At 35.0% G+C, this 25,765-nt stretch overlaps 1 protein-coding gene across 4 annotated transcripts in view; it reads right to left on the bottom strand.

Moving 5' to 3' along the window:
- Positions 1-25,765, bottom strand: part of GATAD2B (GATA zinc finger domain containing 2B) — a 99,049-nt gene that overhangs the window by 62,393 nt on the left and 10,891 nt on the right. Inside the window, exon 2 of one of the 4 annotated variants that reach the window (XM_051994009.1) lies at positions 7,743-7,829. The exons of 2 other annotated variants lie outside the window; for them this stretch is intronic. In XM_051994009.1, the coding sequence (XP_051849969.1) occupies positions 7,743-7,744 (2 nt within the window). In that variant the 5' untranslated portion in view covers positions 7,745-7,829. Of the gene's footprint in view, positions 1-7,742; positions 9,769-25,765 lie in introns of those variants that run through there. One more of the 4 variants, XM_051994008.1, reaches the window with a different exon arrangement.

The following is a 25,765-nucleotide window of genomic DNA, read 5'->3' as shown; positions in this document are numbered from 1 at the left end:
GATTTTTATTTTAACATAAGTTATATCTATCTAAAACCAAAACCCATTATCTAAAATGCAGATAAAAAGAACAGGGGTAAAAAAAAGGAGATAAGCATTTATCACCATTACTATTTGATATAGTGCTAGAAAGTGCTATTTTAATAACACAAGAAAAAGAAATTGAAGGAATAAGAATAGGAAAAGAGGAAGCAAAATTATTATGTTTTGCAGACAAAATGATTATTTAGAGAACCTAGAGTTAACTAAAAATTAACTGAAGCAATTAACATTTCCAGTGAAATATTTTATATTAAAATAAACCTACATAAATAATCAGCATTGTATCTGACCATAAAATCCAGCTGGAAGAGATAGAAATAGAAAGTCCATTTAAAATAACTACAGAAAGTAAAATACTTTGGAATATATCTGCCAAGATACACAAAAGAACTATTATGAATACAACTACAAAACTTCTTTACTCAAATAAAGATGGATCAAAACAAAGGGCAAAATAAATTGCTCATGAGTAGGTCGAATCAATATAAAAATTATAACAGTATCCAAATGAATTTGCTTATTCAGTGCCATACTAATAACTACAAAAGAGCTGTTTCTTAGTTAGGGGGAAATAGTAATAAAATTCATCTGAAAGGATAAAAGATCAAGAATCGCAAGAGAAATAATTCAAAAGAGAGTGAGCGGGATAATAAGCTAGCAGTAAAGAAATTTCAAACTATTTTGCAAAGCAATAATTACTAAAGCAATTTGGTATGCTATTTCATACCAATCAGATGGACAAAAATGATTTTAAAAAAAAGGTTAATGATAAACACTGGAAGGGCTCTAAAAAATCCAGCAATTTGCAATTATAATAATAATAATAAAAGCTATTAAATTATGTATACTCTTTGATCTACAATACCTACTATTATGCCTATGCTCCAAAGAGATCAAAGAAACAGGAAAAGCACCCATACAAAAATATTTGCAACAGCTCGTTTTATGATGGTAAAATTTGGAAATTTGAGGGGCTACTCATTAAAAGGGGAATAGCTAAATAAATTATAGAATAATACTATACTGTAAAGCAAGATGAAGAGGCCAGTTTTAAAGAAACTTGGGATGACATGAATGGATACAAAGTAAGGTAAGTACAACCAGGAGAACAATCTATACAGTAACAATACTACCATAAAGACAAATAAATCTGAAAGACTTGGGAACTCTTGACTAACACAATGACCAATCATAATTCCAGAAGACTTTAAGATGAAATACCGACACTCACCTTGACTCCCGGTGCAAACAGGGTTGTGTTTTGTTTTTGTTTTTGTTTTGACATAACTAAAATGAGAATTCGTTTTATTCAACAATACAGCTCTATCATGAATTTTGTTTTTGTTTTTTCAAATGGAGCCAAAGGGTAAGAAGGAAGGAGAATTTGAATCTGAAAATAAAATAAAATTGAATTTTAAAATACCAATTTGGTATTAGTAAAAAATATATATGTAATAAGAGCGCTTTATCAATGGCATAGATTATGTATACAACTTCTCTGGCAAAAAGTTTGATTTTATTTTTATATTGAGAAATGATAGCAGTTTCACAAAATGCTGGCACATTTCCATTCTTGATAACAGATAAATTGTTATGCTTCTCTTTTAAAGTTTTTTTTTTTTTAAATATATAAGGAATTCATTCAAACTTACTAGAGTAAAAGCCATTCTCCAATTGATAAATGGTCAGGTCATGAAAAGACAATTTTCAAAGGAAGAAATCCAAGTCATCAGGTAAGCCATATTTTTTAAAATGCTCTAAATTTTAATAGGAAAGTGCAAATTAAAGTTCTTGAGGCACTATCTCACAACTATCAGGCTAGCAAAAAGATTTTTTTGAAATAGGGAAAATGATAAATGTTCAAGAGCTATGGAAAAACAGGCACATCAATACATTGTTAGTGGATTTGTGAACTAGTCCAACTACTTTGACTGCAATGTACTTAGAAGTTGTGTTGATTTTTTCTCTTGCTTTTTTTAAATTTAAAAATATTATTTGTTATACCAAATAGTTTTCTGAGAGATGAAAAGGAAAAGAAAAAAGGATATTGAAGAAAATTAGTTAAGTGTTTTTAACAAACCAATAAAAACTACTTTAAAAATTTACTACTACTAAAAAAAGCAGCTCTTTTCATGGTGGTATAGAATTGCAAATTGAGTGGATGCCCATCAATTAGGGAATGACTGAATAAATTATAGTATATGAGAGTGTGGAATATTTTTCTTCTATAAGAAATGATGAACAGGCTGATTTCAGAAAAGTCTGGATAGACTTTCATTAACTGATACTAAATGAAGTGAGCAGAACCAAGAAACCACTATACAAGATTATACGATGACCAACTATGACAGACTTAGCTCTTCTTAGCAATAAAATGATTTAAGATAATTTCAATAGACTTTAGTTGGAAAATGCCAACCACCTCCAGAGAGAGAATTATGGAGACAATAGGATTGAAGAATACTATTTTCATTTTGTTTTGTTTTTTTCTTTCTTGTGGTTTTTCCCTTTCCTTCCCAACATGATTAACATATATAAATATGTTAAAAATGAATGTATATGTATACTGTATCTGCCTTGGGGAAGGAGGAAGGGATGGAGAGAGAGAAAAAATGAATTCAAAATCTTACAAAAATGAATACACTTTATGATAACTGCTTCAAAACTGCCAAGAAAGGATGGATTTAATATAAAATGACTTGGCAAAAGTTAATCATATGGATTTCCTATATATAATATATACTATAATATATATTACAATATATAGTCCCTGCCTTCTATTCTTAGCAACTAATAAGGGAGATCAAAAATAAGCTGTGATGTTGTGGGAAGAACATTTGACAACCATTTATAAAGTAAAAAACAATATTCTATTGCTGAAGGAAATATAAAGATAATTAAGATTCCTCAGAGAGCTTACAATCTCAGAAAATATAATAAATATGCAATAATTATATATTAAAACAACTACAATGCAGAATTAAAACATGATAAAAGTATATATGAGAAATAAAGTGCTAAGTGGGTTTACTATATGCTTCTCAAAGTCCTTCATATCAGACCATTACAGCAACAAAGCTTTGGAAGAGCAGTACTCTAGCATGGCTGTACTCTTAACATGCATTTCATTCACACATACTTTGGGGTCTCTCCCCAAGAGATATATTCACTAAACTATGGAGTTTAGGAACAACTAGAAGACACAATGATGCCCTGAAAGACCAGGAAATGGAAGTCAACTACCTCAAAGTATCCTGAAAAAGTCTAGTTGCCAGGCGTCAGAAAATTTCAACAATGTTATGATGGAACTCTGCCAGAACGAATCTACGTAGCTCAGGCTATTGAACTGAATGAAGCCATGTTACACAAGAAAGCCAGCTATGTTAGTAGCCAATTCAGTCAGAGTCTGGTTAAGATCGGCACTCCACAATGATGCCTAAAGTAGTTTTGTTTTGTTTTACAAATAACAATATATATTCTAATGGTTCAAACACACCAATCCAAAAATTTCTGTCTCAACCATATTATCTAATAAATAATGACAATTAAAGTACTTTACAGATCTCTCATGTGATCCAACAACCACCTTGTCAAATAGATGCTATTATACTCATTTTATAGATTCAGAAACTAAGGCAGACAGAGGTTAAAGTGACTTGTCTGGATCAGACAGCTTAGTAAATTTCTCAAACTAGAGCCATATCTTCCTGACTCCAGGTCCAAAGCTCTAACCACCTTAATGCTTCTTCTTATTCTCTCTTCAAGAGAGGGAGAAGGAGGGAAGGGAGAGAGAATAATTGGCTTATATAGAAGCATGGCTGACTTCAAGAGCTTGCTCATCATGGCATGGAAATTGTTTTTATACTTCACACCATCCACATCCTTTGCAAATAAAAAAAAAGGGGGGGGGGGGAGGCGCTAAATGGCTGACATTATAAGGTCCTAGGCATAGATCATAGTACAACAGTCTCATACAGCATATGTCCATCTTATTCTAATCCAAACCAGATGACTCAGCCTCTTTTCCTTCCACCTAATGCTATGTCTTCCTATCATCCCCCTCCAATGCCATCATCACTCCCAGCAACTAACTTTGTACTTCCTAAGGAAGCAACCTCTTCATTTCACTTCCCTAAAGAAAAAGTATACACACACACACACTCACACACTTACACACACACACACACACACACAAAAAAAATCTTCCAGTGATAGCAAACTCCCCTAAGGGCAAACAAATGGCTATAAAACAAGTTTCATTTCAGACTACAAAGAGTAAAATTATCTCTACCTAGCCGCACCTTTTGGAGGGATCTGACTTCAATTGTTGCTTCCATAGAGTTCTACAAAGAGCAATATTTGGAATCCAGATATGGGTTTGTAATTTGCAGAGTGAAAAAGGGAAAAAAGAGGGAGGGCTGTAGCAAACAAATTAGTTCCATACCAGATTAATGACTTGTCCACAAATTAGAAATGCATATGGCATCAAGGGAAAGAAACTATCTTGTTCCTCACTACAGGACAGAGGGGCCAATATGATCTCAAAGATGTTCATATCCTGATCCAACTGCCAGATTTATTAGCCAGAAAGAACAAAATAAGCAGGTCTGAGTTTTAGAAACAAGCAACCAACACCTCACCCCAAAAGCAAAGAAACAAACAAAATTCTTGACACCTATGGGAAACAATGGCAGGTCATTGCTTCTATCTCCAAAGTTGCCCCATGGCTTCCTAGACCATCAGAGAAAGGAATTAAGGTCTAGGTTGGGTACAAATTTACTTTGATCTACTTTTTAATCAATCAGGACTTTTCCTCTCCAAAACTTATAACTGATAAAGGAGACTATATAGTAGACACTGGTCAGGGACATTATTGTTTGAGGTCTCAAGATTGTAAGCTGACACCCCATATCTTGTAGAGTAGAAATAACCCATAATCTTTTTTCTCTTGCCTCTAGAAGCTACCCATTCTTTTTGGAAAGAGTTTCTTTCTTTTGTGTGTTGCCGTCTTCTTCCTCTCCTGAGATAAGATGTCCTCAATTCAGCCCACACCCCCACCTCTCAGGGTAATCAGTTCCCTGAAGTTTGGTCCCAGTTCTCATTTGGGTTTGTGGAACTGTACATGCTTCAGCTACCCCAAGAAGCAAGCCAACAGACAGACATACTTAGGTAATTAACATCAATTTGCCACCCAGTCTAAAATAGTGTATATAACTGATTTGTAATAATGGTACTATAGCAAGGTAGCAAAATAACATTAAAAAGAAATTTTTGTATCCAGGTGCTAAGATGGAGCTCTAGAACAGAAGTATCCTAGCAGGAAAAAAGAATAACCTTTTAATTGGGGCCCAACTTTACAACCAGTTGTCCTAAATATAGTTGCTAACATTTTTAAAGTTTCTACAATAGATCACTTTTGCCTGTTGAATCAAATGTAAACTCAATCTAGCTTTCAAAACTCCTCCATCTCCAGAATCCCATTTGTCAATCTTCTACAGGGCCATTCTGTCCTAGAAAACCAAATCTGTTCACTATCTTATACACACAACTTTCCTATTTTCTCTTCTTTACACACACCATCTTCTCATTATCCAGCATCTTATCCTCTAAATATAAGTTATCAATTCATGTCCCTTGCTTCTAAGATCTAGCTCTAACAATTCCAAAAGACTCATGATGAAAAATGCTGAACACATTCAGAGAAAGAACTATGGAATTTGAATACAGATCAGAACATACTATTTCCACTTTTTTGTTTTTTTTGTTCTCATGGCTTTTCTCTTAACTTCTGATTCTTCTTTCACAACATAATTAATGTGGAAATGTTTAACATGATTGTACACATATAATGTATATCAGATTACTTGCTGTCTTGGGGAACAGGAAGGGAGAAAAAATTCGATCAAAATCTTACCAAAATGGATGTTGAAAACTATCTATGTAATTGAAAAAAAATACATATTATTATATTAAAATCTAGTTTTAACGCTACTTAACTGCTTAACAGTTCATTTTTCTCTTTATGGCCTCCCTATGTTGTTACCCTGTTTTTCTTTTCAATGTAGACTACAAGATATTTAACAACATTGATATACTTACTCTTTTTGTGCCTTTCCACAGGTACAAAAAAGGGCAGGAAGATTGCTCAGTGGATAAAACTGTAATAAAAGTCAGAATTCCAAAAGGATCTTGACAGGCTATAGCAAGGTTTTTAACATTTTTTGTGCCACAAATAACTTTGAGACCCCAGTGAAGCCTATGGACCCAGGCTCAGAATATTTTTAAATGCATATGACAAATATGATTACAAAGGAAACCAATTATATTGACTAGTAATTTTTTTTGTTTTTGCTTTTTATTGGGGTTGAGTAACTTTCCCAGGGTCACACAGCTACTGAGTATCTGAGACCCCTATTTAAACTCAGGTCCACCCCATTTCAGGGCTAATAATCTATCCACTGTGCCATCTAGTTGTTCCAGTAGATGCTTAAAAAAAAAAAAAAAAAGTTAATATCCTACATTAAGAACACCTGTCTAGAGTACTGGACTGCTTCTATTAAGTTAACATCCAATATGGATAAATATAAAATTGTGTAAACAGGCCTATTTAGACTTAACACCAGGAAAAACTTCCTGACAATTAAAGCTGTCAAAAAATGAAATGATTTGCCTCAAGAAATGATGAATAATAATAGTGGGGATTCCTTTGTGTATGGGTTAGAAAGTCTCTTCCAATTCTTAAATTCTGTGATTATTTGTAAATTTCAACTATAGTTTAAAAGGAATAAGAAAATAGTCCATTAAAAGAAAGCTTTATTTATTCATGTCTGAGTAGACTTACCATCTAAAATTCTTCCTGGTTAAAAATAGGAATAGGACAAATATCAAAATCAAGTTTTTAAAAGTGAACTTCTTTTGAATCCACTAGTCTACGACAAAATCAGCATGGGGGATGAATGTTAAACTAAAGAAATTGGAAGGATGAAATAAGCATCTCTTCTGTTCCATTTACACTGAAAACACACCAACATTTAAATAGTAAAATTTGATTCAACATAGCACATACAAAATGGCTGGCTCCCACTGAGAGCATTTCCATGCAATACTATAAAAGGATATTATCAACCCAAAAGGTAATTATGGCTTCTAACAGTGAAGAAGTACCACCACAACTCTATTCGAATACTAAGCAATGTAACCTCAGCTACCTAACATTGGCATATTTTTCTTCTGCTTAGTGATTTCCTACTAGACTAAAGTATAGAACTTAAGTGACTGGAAAATAATTTAATTAATTTGTAAGGGAACTTGGAAGAGTGGACTTTTGCTACACCGGAATGGGAAACAAGTTCAGGCAGTTTAGGAAGAACAGACCTGCAGCTCTGGCAGGTCTAATTCTATAATCCTCAAAGAAAGTATAACCTAAAATGCATTCTCCAACAAAAGAAAACAAGGAGAGGCATTTGGAGCAACTTCCTCTTCAACACTGAAGGAAGTAAAAATCAGATACATTCAACTCCAAAAAACCTAAAACAAAAACAACCAAGTTTCTCTATAGACAGTGAGATACTGAAGCCCAATATAAATCCAAGTCATTTCAGTATACTCCCATTAATAGTTATTTCCCCACTCCCAACCAATTCTTACAAATTAGTGCTATGGCTCTGAATGATCAGATCCAAATAAAAATGAGTACTCACATAAAGCCAACTGTAATGTTACGACCCCTCTATTCATTAACACGCTTTAATTCTCATTTCCACCCGACAAACTCCACATATATCCATCTAGGAAATAAAGAGAAGTGAAGAAAAAAGGCATCATGGTAAATTGAGTAGAATTATAATTTCCAAATGAAATAGGATGCTGATGCAAAATAACTCTTAACCATGGTGCAACAGAAAATGCTTTTAGTGTTTTAAGGACAAGCATGACCAGCCCAACAAGAATCCCAAAATATAGCAGATCTAATGCCTAGAAGCTCAGAACCTCTGATTTTTTTTTCCCCTGCCATGTGTTATTTGAATTTCCTTTTGTACAAATCTAACTCTGTAGAGCAGATGGCATAGAGAAAAAATGCAATTCTATATATCCATACCCAACAGAACAAAAAGGGGGGGAGGGGTTTAAGAGGGAACAACTATAGATACTATTTGCTCTATTATCTGTTATTTTGCCTCTCCTTAAGAGTTTTTTCCTTCTTGCTTTGACAATACTAAATTATTAGAAACAGTTTGCTATTAAAATAATAAAAAGCCTCCTTAATGAATTACAGCTGTTAAATCCGGGAGGCATTCTCCTTGGGGCACTGCCTTCTTTTCAGAGCACATATAACCTCAGAACACAACAGGAAGAAGAGACTCAAAAGCCATGCTGCCTGTACCTCCCCCTCTCCTAAGCGCCCCCCACCCCCAATAACTTCTACTGAGAACATAACCAGTCAGAGAAGCCATCTTCAACACTACTTGTACTTGGAATTTTTTTTTTTTTTAAAAGAAGAGACAGAAAGGAGGGGGTGCAAAAAGTGTTTTTCATGCTCCAAACCAACTCCCTCCCCCCTCGACCAAGAGCCCAAGCAAGCAGAGATGACGCAGACTTCCTTATATAATAGCCTGTGATTTCCTAGACTGCAGGCCTTTCCCTTTGTGCTCTGTATACACTTACACACGCGCATACACATAGCTTTTTTTTTTTTTTTTTTTTTTTTTTTTTTTTTTGCAGCCCCTGGCACCATGCCAGCACTCACCCTCGTCAGCTGGTTGACTCCATTCACGGAGAGGGGTTGGAGCTGACATAGAAAGAAAAGGGGAGGAGGATGAGGGGGAGCTAAAACCCATCATTGCTACAGACAAAAGAAATATATTAAAAAAAAAAAATCCTCAGTTTCAGTCTTCTCTTGAAGCTTCAGCTTAAGGAAGTCTGGGAACTAGAGACCCCCACCAGAACACTGAATGGGGAGGCCGGGAGGGGCAAGGAGCTGAACCAAAGAGAAGAGCTTTGTAGAGGAAGCAAATCAGTCCGCCAGAAAATTTTCAAAAGCAATAGTGTTAATTCCTTGATCTCCATTCAGAGACCTCAACATTACTCGATACTAATGGCAAGAAAAGGGCTGTGAGTTAACTAGAGATTTCATTTTCTGCTTTTTATTTTTAAAAAGAAAAGAAAAGAATAAACGGACAGTCGAAAGTACTTACAGGTACATATTTTCCTGCCGACTCCTCTAGTTGTCAGAAAAATTGAGAAACAAGAAAGGGGAATACCAACAAAAAAAAAAAAAGAGTAGGGAGAGGAAAGAGATGAGTTTGGTTTATTGGAGGGGGGGGTCCTTCCCCCCTCTTTTCTTTTGTACAAGGAACCCTCTCTGTAGCACTAGTGTAGCCCCATGCATGCCAGCCCCCTTGAGAGACCTGAACGAACCCGGTCTCCAAGCGGGCACTGCCCTGCCAATCACATGCTGTACTGTTATATTAAACAAAAGGAACAGGGGGATGCTTACTTTTACCCATGATGCCTAGCAAGGGCAGGGGGGGGAGAGAAAAACCAGTTGCAGCCGGTTTATAACCTCAGGACAAGGAATTATCTCTTAATTTTTAAAGTCGTTTGTGGTATAAAAGTCAGTTAGCACCACCACCCCCCTCCCTTTCTCAGTCTATTCTGGCATCTTGCCAAACTTTGCCTTCATTCATGAGCAGTGGTTTTCTTCTAATGATGATGTTTTAACTGCTTAGTTTCCACAACCAAAGGTCAAAGGTATAGCAATACCAATGACTCCAAAATCATGAGAATGATGAAGTCCTTACCAGTTAGCCTCCTACTAACTTTATTTTTGGTTGCCAAGAATTGAGGGGAAAGCTCATTGATAGGTAGGATAAATGATGTTCAGAAGGTGAATTCCCTCTGGACACTAAGCACTACCCCAACTTTGTATAAGTGTATTGATTTGAAATTTTACATTAGTATTTTTTCTCAGCAAGGTGATCACAACAGATCCCCTCTTCTCAACAAAAACCTCAATTCAGCCCCATCTTCTTGACCATACCCAGAGTTCACGTCGTCCTATCATCTTTTTTACAAACCAGCAAGAATATGCCTCACTACACATGCCCAACTCAAATGGACTCAGCTTTTGGAAGCAGGGACAGAGCTGTGGAGGGATTTAGTCTTGAAATTATTTTCTGCCTAATTTTTCTACTTTACACTTTAGGACAAAAGTTCCAAACCTTTGGTGAGGAAGAAATAATACTTTTCACCTCTAGATATTTTGTGTTTACTATTTTAAAAAACAAAAAAGAAAAGTGGGTGGGTAGAGCTATAGTTCCTATAGCAAATTCAGTGGTTTGGAAGATAATTTTAGCAATGCTCCCCTCTAAACTGGGAATTCTATCTGGCAAATCACAGAAAAGAGACTGGTAGAAAGTGCCATATATAGTAGCAAAAAGTTGTAAATCAACCACTGATGAAACTTAATAGGGGATAAATCTGAATCTTTCCTCCCATTTAAAAAAAAAAAAAAGGAACAAGTACCAATATAAGAAATATCTGAAAGTTTTCAGTAATAAAGGTCAACACTGTATATTATGGCAAAGAGAAAAGCTGGTGCGATCCTGGGTTACAATAATAAAAATATGGTCTCCAGAACAAGTAGGCTACATTCCCATTGAACTCTGTTCCTGTTAGACAGTATCTATAATACTGGGTAATATACACAATTATATTAACCTAAGAACCATATATTAAACAGGATGATCAAGCCGGAACTTTAGTCTCAAGAAATATCTCTGGAGTTGGAAGATAAACTTTATTATCTTCAAAATATCTTAAGGATTACATTATATACAAAATAAATTCTATTTGGCTAAAGGAGGCAGAACTAGGACCAATGTATACAAATTACATGGAGACAGATTTCAGTTCAATACACAAAATGTATGAAATGAAATGCCTCTGGGGGTTTTCAAGCATGGGCTAAATGACAGACTCTTGCAGAAGGGATCCATGATTCAGACAGAGGTTAGACTTGATGAAACCTAAACCTTTTAATGCTAACACTAAGATATCTAATTAGCAGATTTGAATTTCCTGGTTGGAAAGCCCTGCAAAGATCTCAGTCAATTTGAAGTGCCCTACACACTAGATCTGAATTGTTACTAAAAGGAATACAACCACATTACACATGGCATAAGTTTTAAGATTTGTTGTTGAGTTTTTTCTTAAAGTGAGACTGACAATTCCTTAGAGCTCATACTGACAATATGCCACCCCACATTTGTCTTAGTTATTTCAATGAAACACAGCTAATAATAATAGCTAGTATTTATATAGCACATATTATGTGCCAGGAACTGGGGCTAAGTGTTTTTACAAATATCACATTTAAACTTCCAACAACTCTGAGAAGTGGGTGCCATTTTCATCCCCATTTTGCAGTTGAAGAAACTGAAACAAAGAGGTTAAGTGACTTGTGCAAGGTCACAGAGCTAGCAATTGTCAGATCTTCCTGGCTCCAGGCATCATATTCCATCCTGTCCACTGTACCACATGGCTGACTCAGCGCTCTCTCTCTCTCTCTCTCTTTTTTTTTTTTTTTGCTGAGGCAATTGGGATTAAGTGACATCCCAGGGTCACATAGCCAGGAAGTGTTACGTGTCTGGGACCAGATTTGAACTCAAGTCTTCTTTACTTCAGGGCTGGTGCTCTATCCATTGTACCATCTAGCTGTCCCTGCCTCAGCTATCTTTAACAGTTGTCTTTAACTACAGAAAACACTGTACCAGCCAGTCTAAGAAATTTCCTCGTTTTTCTCCCAAATTGTCTTTTGGCCACAGGAAATAATCAACATCCCAATTCAATGAAACTGAAGTTTGGCCATGAAAGATATTCACATCCAGTAAATATTAGAAACTGGTCTACAAGAAACTAAACTCTATCTGAACTCTATTTGAAATAGCCAGTACTAAACATTGGCATAATCATATATTCATATTTCTGAACCTCAATAGAAGGTTAGCATTTACATTGAGTTTTGAGTTGTAAATGTAATGATAGCAGTCATCGCAAATGGCACTTAATGAGACCCGCAGAGATCTCCAAATCTAGAAATGCTGCCACTTTATCAAATAATTAAAACATGAATGTCTATGAAGAAATAGGAATTATTTCCCAATGCCTTCATTCTTCACTCCAATGCCTTCAATCTTCACTCATCAACATTTCCAGGAGAACTCTTCTCAACCAAACTTGATTCCATGTTAAGACTAAAGTAAATAAAGGATGCCTAGTCCGTTCCAGAGATTACATTCACACATTAGCCATTTAAGTATGCTGAATGTTGCACTGTATTTAAATGTTAATCACTTTTCAGAAAACCTTTAAAATAAAATGTATGGGTATAATTAAGAGACATGATTTGTCATGAATAAGCTTCTCAAACATTTTATTATCAGAGAAATTAATATTGGGCTCTATAATCACTACAAAATCTAGTTCTCACAGGAAATAATCTGTGTCAGAGATCATGTCAGCAAACCAACAGGCTCCTATAAGCTATGGTTTCTTTACTGTCCAGGTAAATCATGAGTCAGTTGAAGTATGGAAGCTCAAAAGAACAGTGAGAAAACTCGTGGTGAAAAAATTACTGCATATAATCAAAGTTCTGATGTCTTCTAGGATCCCAAATATTCCACACTGTGATTTAAGCAATGTTTTGGAAGAAAAAAAAATAAAATGCACAGACCAGTCCACCAAAATAGTTATGATGACATTAGCAATCTCTACTGTGCCCAATCCTGAACAAGTGGACTATGAACTAAGTATAAGTGCAATGAAAGAAAACTGTTTCATACACATATATGATTTCCTATTCACAGATTCCATTCTTTCCGCTTATTCGTGTTTTTCACTCCATCCATCATGAGAATATAAGCACTAGATAGAAGACAGGGACTGGCCTACTTATGCATATATATATATATATTAGCAGCACTGAGCACAGTGCTTGGCACACTTAATAAATGTTTTTTCATTCACCAATTCCTTCTGAAATCCCTCTTACAGTCGTAAGATGTATATACAACGAGACTAAGGGGCAACAATGGCTTCAAAAGGTCATAGAAACAACTAATCTAAAAGGTAAGTAAGGTACCTCCCACAAAAATCAATCATACCAAAGTGTTTGAGATACTATTGAAGAACATAAAAACCAATCTTTTTAGTTTTTTAAAAACATATTCTTTGCAATACAGAAACAAACTGAAGTTGGAAAGAGAGAATGCTACTACCTTTCCTCTTTACATATTTGTTCTCTTAAATCACCTAATAAATAATCAATTTCAACATTCATTTCAAATAGAGAAAACTCTGAACCACTTAAGTTTGTTCTAAACAGAAAGTTCAGATGAGCTGGACTTAATTCCTATTTCTGAACCTCAATAGAAAGTTTGCGTCTACACTATGTTGAGCTTTAAGTGGTAAATCTGATCATAGCACTCATAGTAAATGACACTTAATGAAACCCTCAAAGATTTCCAAATCTAGAACCACTGCCATTTTATCAAATAATAAAAACATGAATGTCTATGAAGAAATGCCTTCAATCTTCAATGTTTATCCATCAAGCAAGAGTAGGTCTACAGTCAACTAGGACTAAACTATTGCCTCGAGCTGAAATCCTGAATTATTTTACATAAATTTAATTATTCATGTTTGTTAAAAAGCTGAGAAAAATTTCCCTAACTTCTATTGCTTACTACTTAATCTCCTTCCCTAAACTCTTCCCCAAGGCTTTGCACTGTATTAGGCTTCTTCAGTTTGGGAAATCACCTCAAAGTCTCCATATAGATAAAATTATTCAAAACAGAAACTGATGCGAGACTGAAAATAACTGTGAGAACAAAAATACAGCAAAAACACTATCATATCACCAGTCACCATAATACCACTATTATTCAAAAAGCAAGAGGAGACTCAACTTGCCAAAAGGTCAGAAAATAAGGATTTCTTTTCATAAATGAATACTGTGAACTTTTCTAGATACAATAGACATGGGAATACACTAAAACTCATACTTATAGTCAATATGAACATGTATTGTCAGAAAACAGAGTAAGTCCCCTCATAAAGAAAAAAATGACTAATTACTCTGTAATTACTTGGTAGTCACACATAAATAAAGACAAAGACCTGATAAACTATGTGTTAGACTTTTAAAATTTCATTTAAAATTTAAATGTAAGTGTAGTACTTCCAATGTGCTCTGGAAGCATCAAAGGCAGGAGATTTCATGACCTAAAAAGGGATATCAGAATTTCAGGTCTTGCTAATTACCTTCTTTATGACCCCAGAGCAGAATATATTCTCCTGTTGACTTGAAAATTAGAAAAGACGTTATCCTGGAATACAGTGTTGATTGGAACAAGGTCATAATTCACTTCACTAAAATGTGACAATCTTGGTAAAAACACAGGACCTCCAATTACCAATCCTTTAGATATATGGAAAGTGAAGGAAGGAAGGAAGGAAGGAAGGAAGGAAGGAAGGAAGGAAGGAAGGAAGGAAGGAAGGAAGGAAATACACTTACAATCGACTCTATGATATGTCATATCAGCATATTTCATTTCTCATATGACACATTTTTCCTTATCCTGCCCTGCTTACATAAGAAAGCACAAAGCCAATGTAAAAACACCTCTAATTCTCAAATTTCTCAAGAATCTTACTAGGCTGAACTTTTTAGCAATAGGTCTTTTTCTTTTGCTCAGTTTATCCACCCAGAGTTGATCATTCACTAACATATCTAACATAACCATTTGCATTCTAACAAGTCTTCCCTCTTATCCATATAATCTGTCATCAATAACACATTGTTCCCCACCAACTAAACTAATAAAAATTTGAGTACTTCTAATGATAATCTTTTTATTCTTGCTTCCGGCCCAATACTTGAATCACTTGAATCTTTTAATTCTATTCAGTCTTCTCTCCACAGAAGCAAAACTTTTTTTACTGCAAACCTTGTAAAAATTAAGCCACAAATGGTAGAATGCATTCTTCACCAAGAAAAGAAATTCAACTAAAAGTCTTAAACTAATTAGTCTACACAGAACTGAACAAATGCCTAGAATCACGTTCTATAAACATTATCAAGAAAGTTTTTTGGTAATCAACTACCTACACCATTAAATCTTTCTACAAAGCCCATAGTTCCTTCATTATGTTTACGTTGCCTTTTAACTTGTGCCACTCAGACTCCTATAGGAGGCAAAGAGGTAGCACAGTGGATAGAGTTGTAATTTGTTAGACCTGAATTCAAATCCACCCTCAGATACTACTTGTATGACCCTGAGAAAGTCATTTAAAGTAACCTCTGTTTTTGGCTCTGTAAGGGGATGAGGCTCAAATGTGACAACTTTTCAAGTGCTTAGCACAATGCCTGGTATGAAGTAAGTATTATATAAATGCTTATGAAATCCCCTATTATATGCTCTCTCTCCTAAAAGAAACCTTTGATTCCAAAGAAACTCTAAAGCAAACTCATTTTCTACTTCTGCTTCGAAGGTCACTATTTTCTGATCACTATGTAAATACAATCCTGCCCTTTGGGATTAACCTATCTAAACTTGTCTAAGATGAAGGTGGAAAAGAGTCAATTCCTTTCATGATCTTAATTTATTCTCCCAATGAAAATGCTACTGCTACTTTTTTTTTTTTTTAAACCAAGATAAATTATCAGCTTAATGGGTCTCTTTCTGATCTTAGCAGGCTATGCAAGAACCAGCTTCAGTTATCGATAGGTGAACAGATATAAAGACGTTATCCTGGAATACAGTGTTGATTGGAACAAGGTCATAAAAACACAGGACCTCCAATTACCAATCCTTTAGATATATGGAAAGGAAGGAAGGAAGGAAGGAAGGAAGGAAGGAAGGAAGGAAGGAAGGAAGGAAGGAAGGAAGGAAGGAAGGAAGGAAGGAGAGAAGGAGGGAAGATGGAAGGAGGGAAGGAGGAAGGAAGGAAGGAAGGAAGGAAGGAAGGAAGGAAAGAAGGAAGGAAGGAAGGAAGGAAGGAAGGAAGGAAGGAAGGAAGGAAGGAAGGAAGGAAGGAAGGAAAGAAGGAAGGAAGGAGAGAGAGAGAGAGAGAGATGGAGGGAAGGTGGAAGGAAGGAAGGAGAGAAGGAGGGAAGATGGAAGGAGGGAAGGGAGGAGAAAAGTAAAGAGGGAGGGAGGGAAGAAAGGAAGAAGGGGAAGATGATAATGATGATTTGGGAGGGAAGAGGGATATATGGGGGAAGTGTGTGTATGTGTGTATGTATGCATATATTAAAAAATCAGGATGGGAAAAAAAGTGGGATATTATTGACAAATATCTAAGCACCAATGTGTTGAGTGCTAAACAAATCCCAATTAGCCCTACATTCTACCCAGCAGACTCCCAAAGCCATTTCATTTCAACTGTGTGGCCCAGTGGATTTAGAATTTGGAGTCAGAAAAACTTCATTTTAGATCCTCATAAGGACACTTAACATGTATGAGTCACTTAACCTGTCTTCCTCCTCAGTATACTCATGTGTAAAACGGGAATAATAGCAGCTATCTCATAGTGTTGCAGTAAAGCTCAAATGACTTATATGTAAAAGGCTGTGCAAACCGTTAAGCACTATATAATGGTGTGTGTGTGTGTGTGTGTGTGTGTGTGTGAAATATACATTAGTGAAAGAGCTGAACATATTTCAAGAAGGAAAACACTGCCTGGCTCCAGTAAAGTTTTTAACTAGGATCTGCATTTCAACATTAATTAGCAAGTGGAGGAAATATGTGTCATTTTCTTTCAAATGCTAGGGTAAAAATAAAGTCTGAGAAACCCATACACTGGTTCTCTGAGTTTTTGGGCTTCCTTGGAGTAGACATAAAAAATATGTCATCCCACCTGAGAAACAATATTGCACAATGTCCTAGAAGTGAGACAGCTTCTGAGAAGTCTCCCTCCAAGTTTTTTAAAGGTGTTTCTAATACTGGGGTACTATAATGGTTCTTATAATTTCCCCCAGCATACCTAACAAAGTCAATACCTATAGCAATCTATAATGCACTCTATGGTAAGAATTTCATCATTTATTTGGCTAATTTTTGTCCAATTGCTAAGTAAAGGCAGGCTGAAGTGGAAGAAGTCAGATTTGAGAAAGAGACATGCTCTAATGCTTTAATACTCTTGGGAATTAGGTACAAGAATCAGAACACTAAAGGGCAGAGAAAAGTGTCAGTTTTATCTTAGATTAATCAAACACCAATGCAATATCTCATTTTACAACTTTAAGATGTAAGACAGTACTTTTTAAAGTGCTATACTTCACCTCTACCATTAATTCATAACAAAGATCTAGTTATTCCCTCAGTCTGTAAACCCTTCTAAGGACTGGTTTTAATGGTCATAATTAAGGTTCTGCTAAAGGTCCCTCTCTGAGACACTTTCATATCTTTAACTCACATAAGAAAAGACTCTTCAGAGAACCCCTCAAGCAACAAAGAAAAAAAAAAGCATCAACATGAGAAGAGATATGAAGCACATACAAGCTCTAGATCTTTCACTCTTTTTTTGAAATTAAAGCTTTTTATTTTCAAAACATATGCATAAATAACTTTCAACATTCACCCTTGCAAAACTTGTGTCCCAATTTTTTCCCTCTCTTCCATTCACTCCCCCCCTTAGATGGTAAGTAACCCAATATATGTTAAACGTGTAATTCTTCTACACATATTTCCACAATTATAATAATGCTGCACAGGAAATAGATTTTTCATTCTTTACAAGGAGAGCTAAGAGAATGAACCAGAACAAAAAACTGGATCACAGTAGCTTGAAACTACTTCATATCAGTCTGGGAAAGATCTGGGGCCAAGAAAAATAATCTAATAATCTAATAATATAGGTTAGATATAAAATGCAGTGGCTTTTTGATGTTAATAACCTCCTACTTATGCATATCTATGAGACTAAGGAAATATGCCTTTATATCAGAGTTTACATTCGTTATTTTTAATATACACGGCAATCTTATTAAGACATCAGAGCTGAGAGGTCTTTTTAGAAGAGAAATAATTAGCTCTTTTAAATACAGAGATATGTTACTAGTTTGGTTAAAGAGCTTTTTATGAGCTATTTGTATAGGCCATAGTTTCAAAGATGATTCCAATAATTTTATTATTCCTTGAACATCCAGTAATAAGAACATAATCCAGTAATAAGAACATAATCATTTATATAGATCCTACTATGTGCCAAGTATTGTGATCAGAGTTTCAGGAATATTGTCACATTTGATGCTCATAACCTATTAAGAGTTATCCTCATTTTACAACTGAGAAAACCGAAGTATACAGAGGCTAAGTGACTTTCCCAGGTTCACAAAGTAATTAAATATCTGGGGCCAGATCACGGTCTTCTATCAACTGTGCCATCTAGCTACCTCCAATAATAAGCAGGAAAGATGGCAGCAGGGATGAAATCAAAGATGGAATGCATCCCAGATTACTAAACTGTCTGCTTGTTATCAATTAATAGCACCTATCAATTAATAGCAAAAAGATCAGTACATATTTTCAAAGAAACTGCAAAGCCAACATTTTTCTTAAAAAACAAAAACAACAAAACCTCAAAGACTAAATTTATGGCATATACTGTGAAGTGAAAGTTTCTGGTTAAGAATAAGGTGGAGGAAGCTTGGTACAATGGAAAAAAGTAAAGTCAGAGGACTTGGGTCCAACTATCTATGTGAACTCTGAAATAGATGTCCAAAAATGAACTCATCTGCCCATCAATTGGAGAATGGCTGGGTAAATTGTGGTATATGAATGTTATGGAATATTATTGTTCTGTAAGAAATGACCAGCAGGATGAATACAGAGAGGACTAGCGAGACTTACATGAACTGATGCTAAGTGAAATGAGCAGAACCAGGAGATCATTATACACTTCGACAACGATATTGTATGAAGGACATATTTTGATGGAAGTGGATTTCTTTGACAAAGAGACCTAACTGAGTTTCAATTGATAAATGATGGACAGAAGCAGCTACACCCAAAGAAAGAACACTGGGAAATGAATGTGAACTATCTGCATTTTTGTTTTTCTTCCCGGGTTATTTTTACCTTCTGAATCCAATTCTCCCTGTGCAATAAGAGAACTGTTCGGTTCTGCAAACATATATTGTATCTAGGATATACTGAAACATATCTAATATATATAAAACTGCTTGCCATCTAAGGGAGGGGGTGGAGGGAGAGAGGGGAAAAATCAGAACAGAAACGAGTGCAAGGGATAATGTTGTAAAAAAATTACCCTGGCATGGATTCTGTCAATATAAAGTAATTATTAAATAAAATTAAAAAAAAAAAAAAAGAACTCATCTTAAACCCTCCCATCTTCTTAACTTCCTAGTATGTGTTTAGAGTATTCACATCTACTCACCTATACTTGAAACCTAAGTGTTATCTTCAACTCCTCACTTTCAATCCCACTTCCCATAAGCAATCTATTTCCAAGTCCTGTCAATTCTACCTTCCCAATCTATCTCCTGTAAAAGCTCTCTCCCCGACAATGCCACTACCAGATGCTGATCCTCACCAACCCCATATCTATCTACACTATTACAAGAGTTTTCTGGGTCCTCTCCATTCTTCAAGTTTCTCCTCAATCCATCCTCCTATCAAGTTACCAGAGTAATATTCCTTAAAGCATTGAAAGTGACCATGTCCAAGATCAAATGTAAAATCCTCTGTTTATCTTTTAAAGCCCTTCCTGCCTTCTTTTTCCAATCTTTTTAGACCTTGCTCCCCTTCTCCTTGTACACTCTCCTTGCTTGAACTATCTCTCAAATCTGCATTTTCACTGGCTATTCCTCATATTTGGAATATTCTCCCTTCTTATCTTTGCCTCTTGGCTTCCCAGGTTTTCTTCAAGTCTTAGCTAAAATTATATCTTCTCCAATAAGTCTTTCCTGGTTCTTCCTCACAAATTAATAGTACCTTCCTTCTAAGATGACTTCCAATTTATGCTGTATGTATCTTGTTTGTTCATAGTTGTTTTATGTTATCTCTCTCATTAGAATGCAAATTCGTTGAGGCAAGGGGCCAGTTTGTAACTTTCTTTATATCCCTAGTACTAAGAAGAGTACCTAGAACTTAATAAATCATTAACTGACTAATTTGGTAAGTCACAACTTCTTAGCCTTAAATTCCTCATCTATAAAATGAGGAATTGGACTGCAGCCCATGTTGAAATCCAAGTAGACTTGGTTTTTCAAGCCTGACTCTAAATGACACATGTGACCCTAGACAAGACAGAAGGCAAGATAAAAGAAATTTCTCTATCAGAAATTCCTTGCCTCTGTGATTGGCCCAATCCCCTTGACTCCTCCCCCCCCACCCAACCACATATAAAAAAAGAACTTTCCTTGTAAAGTAAGCCAGCATTTGTATCTTTAAAAATGGCAACTGCACCATAATAGATAACAAATCTCCACACCTGCCGTGAAGTCTAGTAACCAAGGCTAAACCTTAAACCCTTAAGTCTAATTAATGCATTATAAAATTCAAGAAATTGCTTAAATATATGCCCTTGAATTCAAATCAGAAGATACTTCAATAACAGTGCACTTTTGTATATATAAACACCATATTTCTCCATACAGCTACTAGTTTATTGAAAAACTTGTGAAATAAGAAACAATAAACTAAGGGAGAGAAAGAAGGACAGAGGACTATTACTGAGTAACAAATTTGAACCCCTGAAAATTAGAATCTGGTTGATTTGATTTTTCCTTCAGCTAAAATTTCTTTTCAAAAACACTATCTCAATGCAACTATCTCTAGTTTGTAAGAAATACATACCAAATAAGGGTTTTCCTGAGTAGCTAGAGGAAAGCTTCTTAGACAGTTTGTCCTAAAACTGAATGTGAGGACTATGAAAAATTTGGCAACAGTAAAAGATATCAAAAATTCCACTAAGATTTAATTAGTATGCAAATTTGCTTTTGTCTCTAATAAATGGTAAAATTATATGGATACCAGAGAATTGTTTTAAAATAAATTTATTTATGATTTATTATTAGTAAATATTTGATTTGAATACTATTTTATATAACTATATACCCAGAGTCCACATAAAAGTTTCTTCGGCGAAAAGGGGACACAAGTAGAAAAAGCTTAAGAATTCCTGAGCTAGAGGTTCCAATTAAACCAGTACTAAAACCTATTTGCATATTAAACTGAATTTGGTTCTCTCATCACTGCTTTATCTTCCTGATTACTCTCAACAAACTAATATTTTTCAATAATAACTTATGGTTAGGTTTAGTATCAAGAGAGTACACTGGGGAAAATGTCAACTAAAGTGAGAGACAGCCCACTTCCTTTCATAAAAGTTTAATAGTTATTTCTTATGAAATTAAAATGGGGAAAGACAAGACAATGTGAGCAAAAGAATTTTATCAAAAACACTAGAACCCTAAAGTTCATAATGCTTTTTAATCAGGATCTTCTCAACATTTTGTACTTTCCTTACTCAGCACAAGTCTTATTTCAGACTACCAAATATGATTTGATGGTATAGTCATTCATTATTTCTCAATTCTTCTCATTTCCAAAAATCTGTGTCAACTAGTCATGAAGATAAAGGTCATCATTGTAGCGAATCTTTTGACCAATCTAAAGAAGGAAATGCCAAAGTAACCCAAAAAGCCTTAGAAAACTAGATAAGAAGCACGGAAGAACAAATTTTTCTCAACTATGAAGCAAACTGACACACAATATTCAAGAGAGTCAAATCTGAACACCAACAAAAATAAAATGGAAGTAGTGCTGTAATAAAGCACCAAAAGCATTGACTAGAGAGGCAGGATGTTCATCCCAGCTTTGCCACAAAATACACCAGCAGTGTTGTCTATAAAAAGTCGTCGGCTGCACTACATGATCTCTAAAGATCCTTCAGTTCCAAGTTTCAGTTACTTTAAAAGCTACTCAATGTTGCTATGATTTAAAAGAAAGAACTCAATTTTGCTTCTACCTATTCCTTTACAAATGCTTACCTAGTCCTTAAGAATCAGAATGAATTCTTAAGTTCATTTCATTTGATTCAAAATAGTAAATTTTGCTGCTCTCCAAGGGGTATAAATGGAAACCTAAATTTTAGTATTTAAAGCAAATCATCTTTATTCTTTCACCAGAATAAGAACATAGAAAGAAGGAGCAGCTAGTTGGTGTAGTGGATGGAGCACCAGCCCTGAAGTCAGGATCTATAAATTCAAATCTGGTCTTAGATACTTAACACTTCCTGGCTGTGTGACCCTGGGCAAAGTCACTTAACCCCAGTTGCCATGGGGAGGGAGGGGGAACACAAACAGTAAGAGAATGGGAAGAAGGAAAAAAATCATGAAATGGAAGTCAGCAGAAGAAAAAGCCTTCTTAGAGTAGCTAGGCCCTACTAAAACTAAATCTGAATTTAATCTAAATCTGAAACTCAACCTCATTACCTACTACAGAGCAAGTGGCATCTAGTTCCTAGGCTATTGGGATCTCAATGATTTCCAACAGGAATAAAATAATTTCCAAATAAACTGAACACAAAGTGAATGTTTGTTGTTATTAAGTGCAATTCTCCTACCTTTTGCTTTCTCTCACCATTAACTGTGCTCAAATTATCAAATTCTGAAAATTATCTTTCAGACTATTATATACATAAATATAAGAGAAAGAGAGTTATAAAATTTATAAAAAGTTGGCATTTAACTTAATGGACAAATAAACTTAAAGCAAAAAAAAAAAAATGATCATTCAATATTATAGAAAATAACTGGCCAGACAATGAGACTTGAAGATAGCATGAGCTGAGTTCAAGTCCCACCTCTGGCAGATACCTATCTGTACAATCCCGGGCAAAGACCTTAATTTTTCAGTACTCTAGATAACTGCTGAAAACTATATGGTGCAGCGAAGATGCCAACTTTCATTGGTAGAAGGAATTTCTTCACTTGCAAACTAACTGCACTGATGAAATTACCAAACCATTTCTAGTCCTATTATTATTGCATTATTGTTCAAAATGAAATAAAGTCATTTTTGTAATATAAAACAGGGATCTGTCATCATTTTTGCGGTTCTTTGGGAAGTATCTTTCTTTCTTATTTCCTAATAAAGCTATTTCATTCAATGACAGGAAAACAGATTTGCAGATTACATCCTAGGGATTTTTATTTCTCTTCTGCTTTCTAAAATTGTGACTAATTCAACATTTAATTCACTAGACTGCTTTTTCCTTAAGCCTACCTCTTAGGAATTCTTAGCCCCTCTGAAAATTCAATGTAAAGAATGTAGCAAAATGATGAAGCTCAAGCAACACTTGAAAGAATATAAGAAGTTACCCCAAACTCTTCACTTTGTAAAAGTGAGAGAATCACAGAGGCTACACAGTACACATTTTCAGACTTTTTTCAATGTATGAATGAGTTGTACTGATTTTTTTTCCTCTTAATAATACTACTTGTTATAAGGGATGGTTTTCTGGAGGAGAAAAGGAAGGGGGAAGGGAAAGAACATTGGGGATAACCATGATGATGTAAGAAACAGAAATCATTCAAAAAAATTTTTAAAAGAAAAAAAAAACTCAGCTTAAAGTGCCATCTTTTCATAAAAGGCCTTTTCGGACAACCATCTTCAGTTATCAGGATTCTCCCCATTCCTCCAAATCATTGAATTTTATATTTAATTATCTCATTAGGTTTTCCTTCAATGAAATATTATAAAGCTCCTTAGGGTCAAGAACCACTTTAGGTTAGGGCTTTTTTTAGTCTTTTAATCCATAATGCCTAGGACATAGGTAGATGCTTAATCTGAAGTTCAGGTGCTCCTTACTCCTAAAGCTGTCTAATTCCTTTTATATAAGTAAATTCAAGATTTAAGGAGCTGACTGGCTAGAATAGTGATTCAAAAGGAAATTTTAAAATAAAAACTTTTTAGATGTCTTATAGTCTCTTCCCAATATCCTGGCTACAGATATACTGCTTCCTTGTCAATTGGCATTCTAGTAATTCTTTTTCTAGAAAGAAAATACAAACATGGTATACAAAATCAATAGATTATGTAGGGTTAAGCATCTAAGTTTCTCTATTTCAGGGTTGAAAAAAGTTGTTTCACCTTATATTACCAAAAAGTTATCTCCTTCCCTCCTCCCTTCAACTTCAACCCTCAAATTCCAGGCCACCTAAAACATCAAATTCAAAAGCAGCACCACACTGTAAGCAATGAATTTCAGGATCACGTCAATATTTCAAGCATCCTGTGGTCTCTTTGGAAGTATTCTTTCTTTTGTTGCAGATCAAAATCTATCCATTTTAGGGGTAGCTAGGTGGCACAGTGGATAGAGCACTAGCCCTTTAGTCAGGAGGACCTGAGTTCAAATTTGACCTCAGACACTTAACACTAGCTAAATGACCCTGGGCAAGTCACTTGACCCTAATTGCCCCAACCAAAAAAAATTAAAAATTAAAAAAACTGTCTTCCATCTTGTATGATTATTTTCTATGTGTTCCTCATTCTTCTCTCATTCAATGCTGGGACCAACTTATTGTCTAATCAACTGTGCCCAATCCAGCTAGGCATGCCAACTAATTTATTAACTTAATTAAAAAGCATAATCTTTCAGATTCAAGTTTAAAAAAAAGGGGGGGGGGTGTCATCCAAGTAGAAATTTTCACATAGAAGTCAGAAAGTTATTCCTTGTAGTTATATTTTCTTAAACAATTGCTAAAATCTAGTCTTTCACAAATCCCCCAAAGTCTTAGAATTTGCAAGAATTTGACTATGCAAAGCTGAAAGTGTTTTAAAGAGGTTCAAGAGGAGAATTTCCTATTCAAGTTGTAAAAGGTGCTGAACAAATGTTTAGGGCCCAATCTGAGAAAAATTTAAGTCTAATATAACACTAATCTATTTATTAAAACTTCACCTTCCAAAGGCAAGATTATACGATGATCAATTCTGATAGATGTGGCACTTTCCAACAATAAGACGATTCAGGCCAGTTCCAATAATATTGTGATGATGAGAACCATTTACACCCAGAGAGAGGACTATAGGAACTGAGTGTGGATCACAACTTGGCATTTTCATTTCTTTTGTTGTTTGCTTGAATTTTATTTTCTTTCTCATTTTTTCTTTTCAATCTGATTCTTTTTGTGCAGCAAAATAAGTGTATAAATATGTATGCCTATATTGGATTTACATATAAAAAAATAAATAAACTTCACCTTCACTCCATAGAAAGTATTAGTATAAAAGCATCTGAGAAGTGCTATTTACTTGTTTGTTTGTTTTTTAACTAAGTAAAAGAGAACATTCTTTACCTCAATTCTTACCTATCCTTAATCACTGAATGGTATTGCCTCACTCAAACAGAGACCTGTTAAAGACTGGCAAAGTCTCCTACTGCATCCAAAGCTATTTCCAGTAGTCCTGAAACATACATTTTGCTATTGAACCCAAAGGGCTCTAGAGGCGAAAGTAAGGCTGGCAACTTGCCCTTAAGTCCTCCCCCACTTAAATCCAATTCATTTACATGTCATAAGTCATGATGTCATGGCCCTATTCAAGAAGGACAAACAAAAAACAACAATCTGTTATAGTTTTATTTATCTAAATTTCATTTCACTATTTAAGGCTAAGAATTTTTTTTTTAAATC

The sequence above is a fragment of the Antechinus flavipes genome, chromosome 4 (genome assembly GCF_016432865.1).
Source record: "Antechinus flavipes isolate AdamAnt ecotype Samford, QLD, Australia chromosome 4, AdamAnt_v2, whole genome shotgun sequence".
NCBI classification, from domain to species: domain Eukaryota; kingdom Metazoa; phylum Chordata; class Mammalia; order Dasyuromorphia; family Dasyuridae; genus Antechinus; species Antechinus flavipes.
The sequence above is the reverse complement of the archived record's forward strand: the minus strand, read 5'-3'. Positions and strand labels throughout refer to the sequence as shown.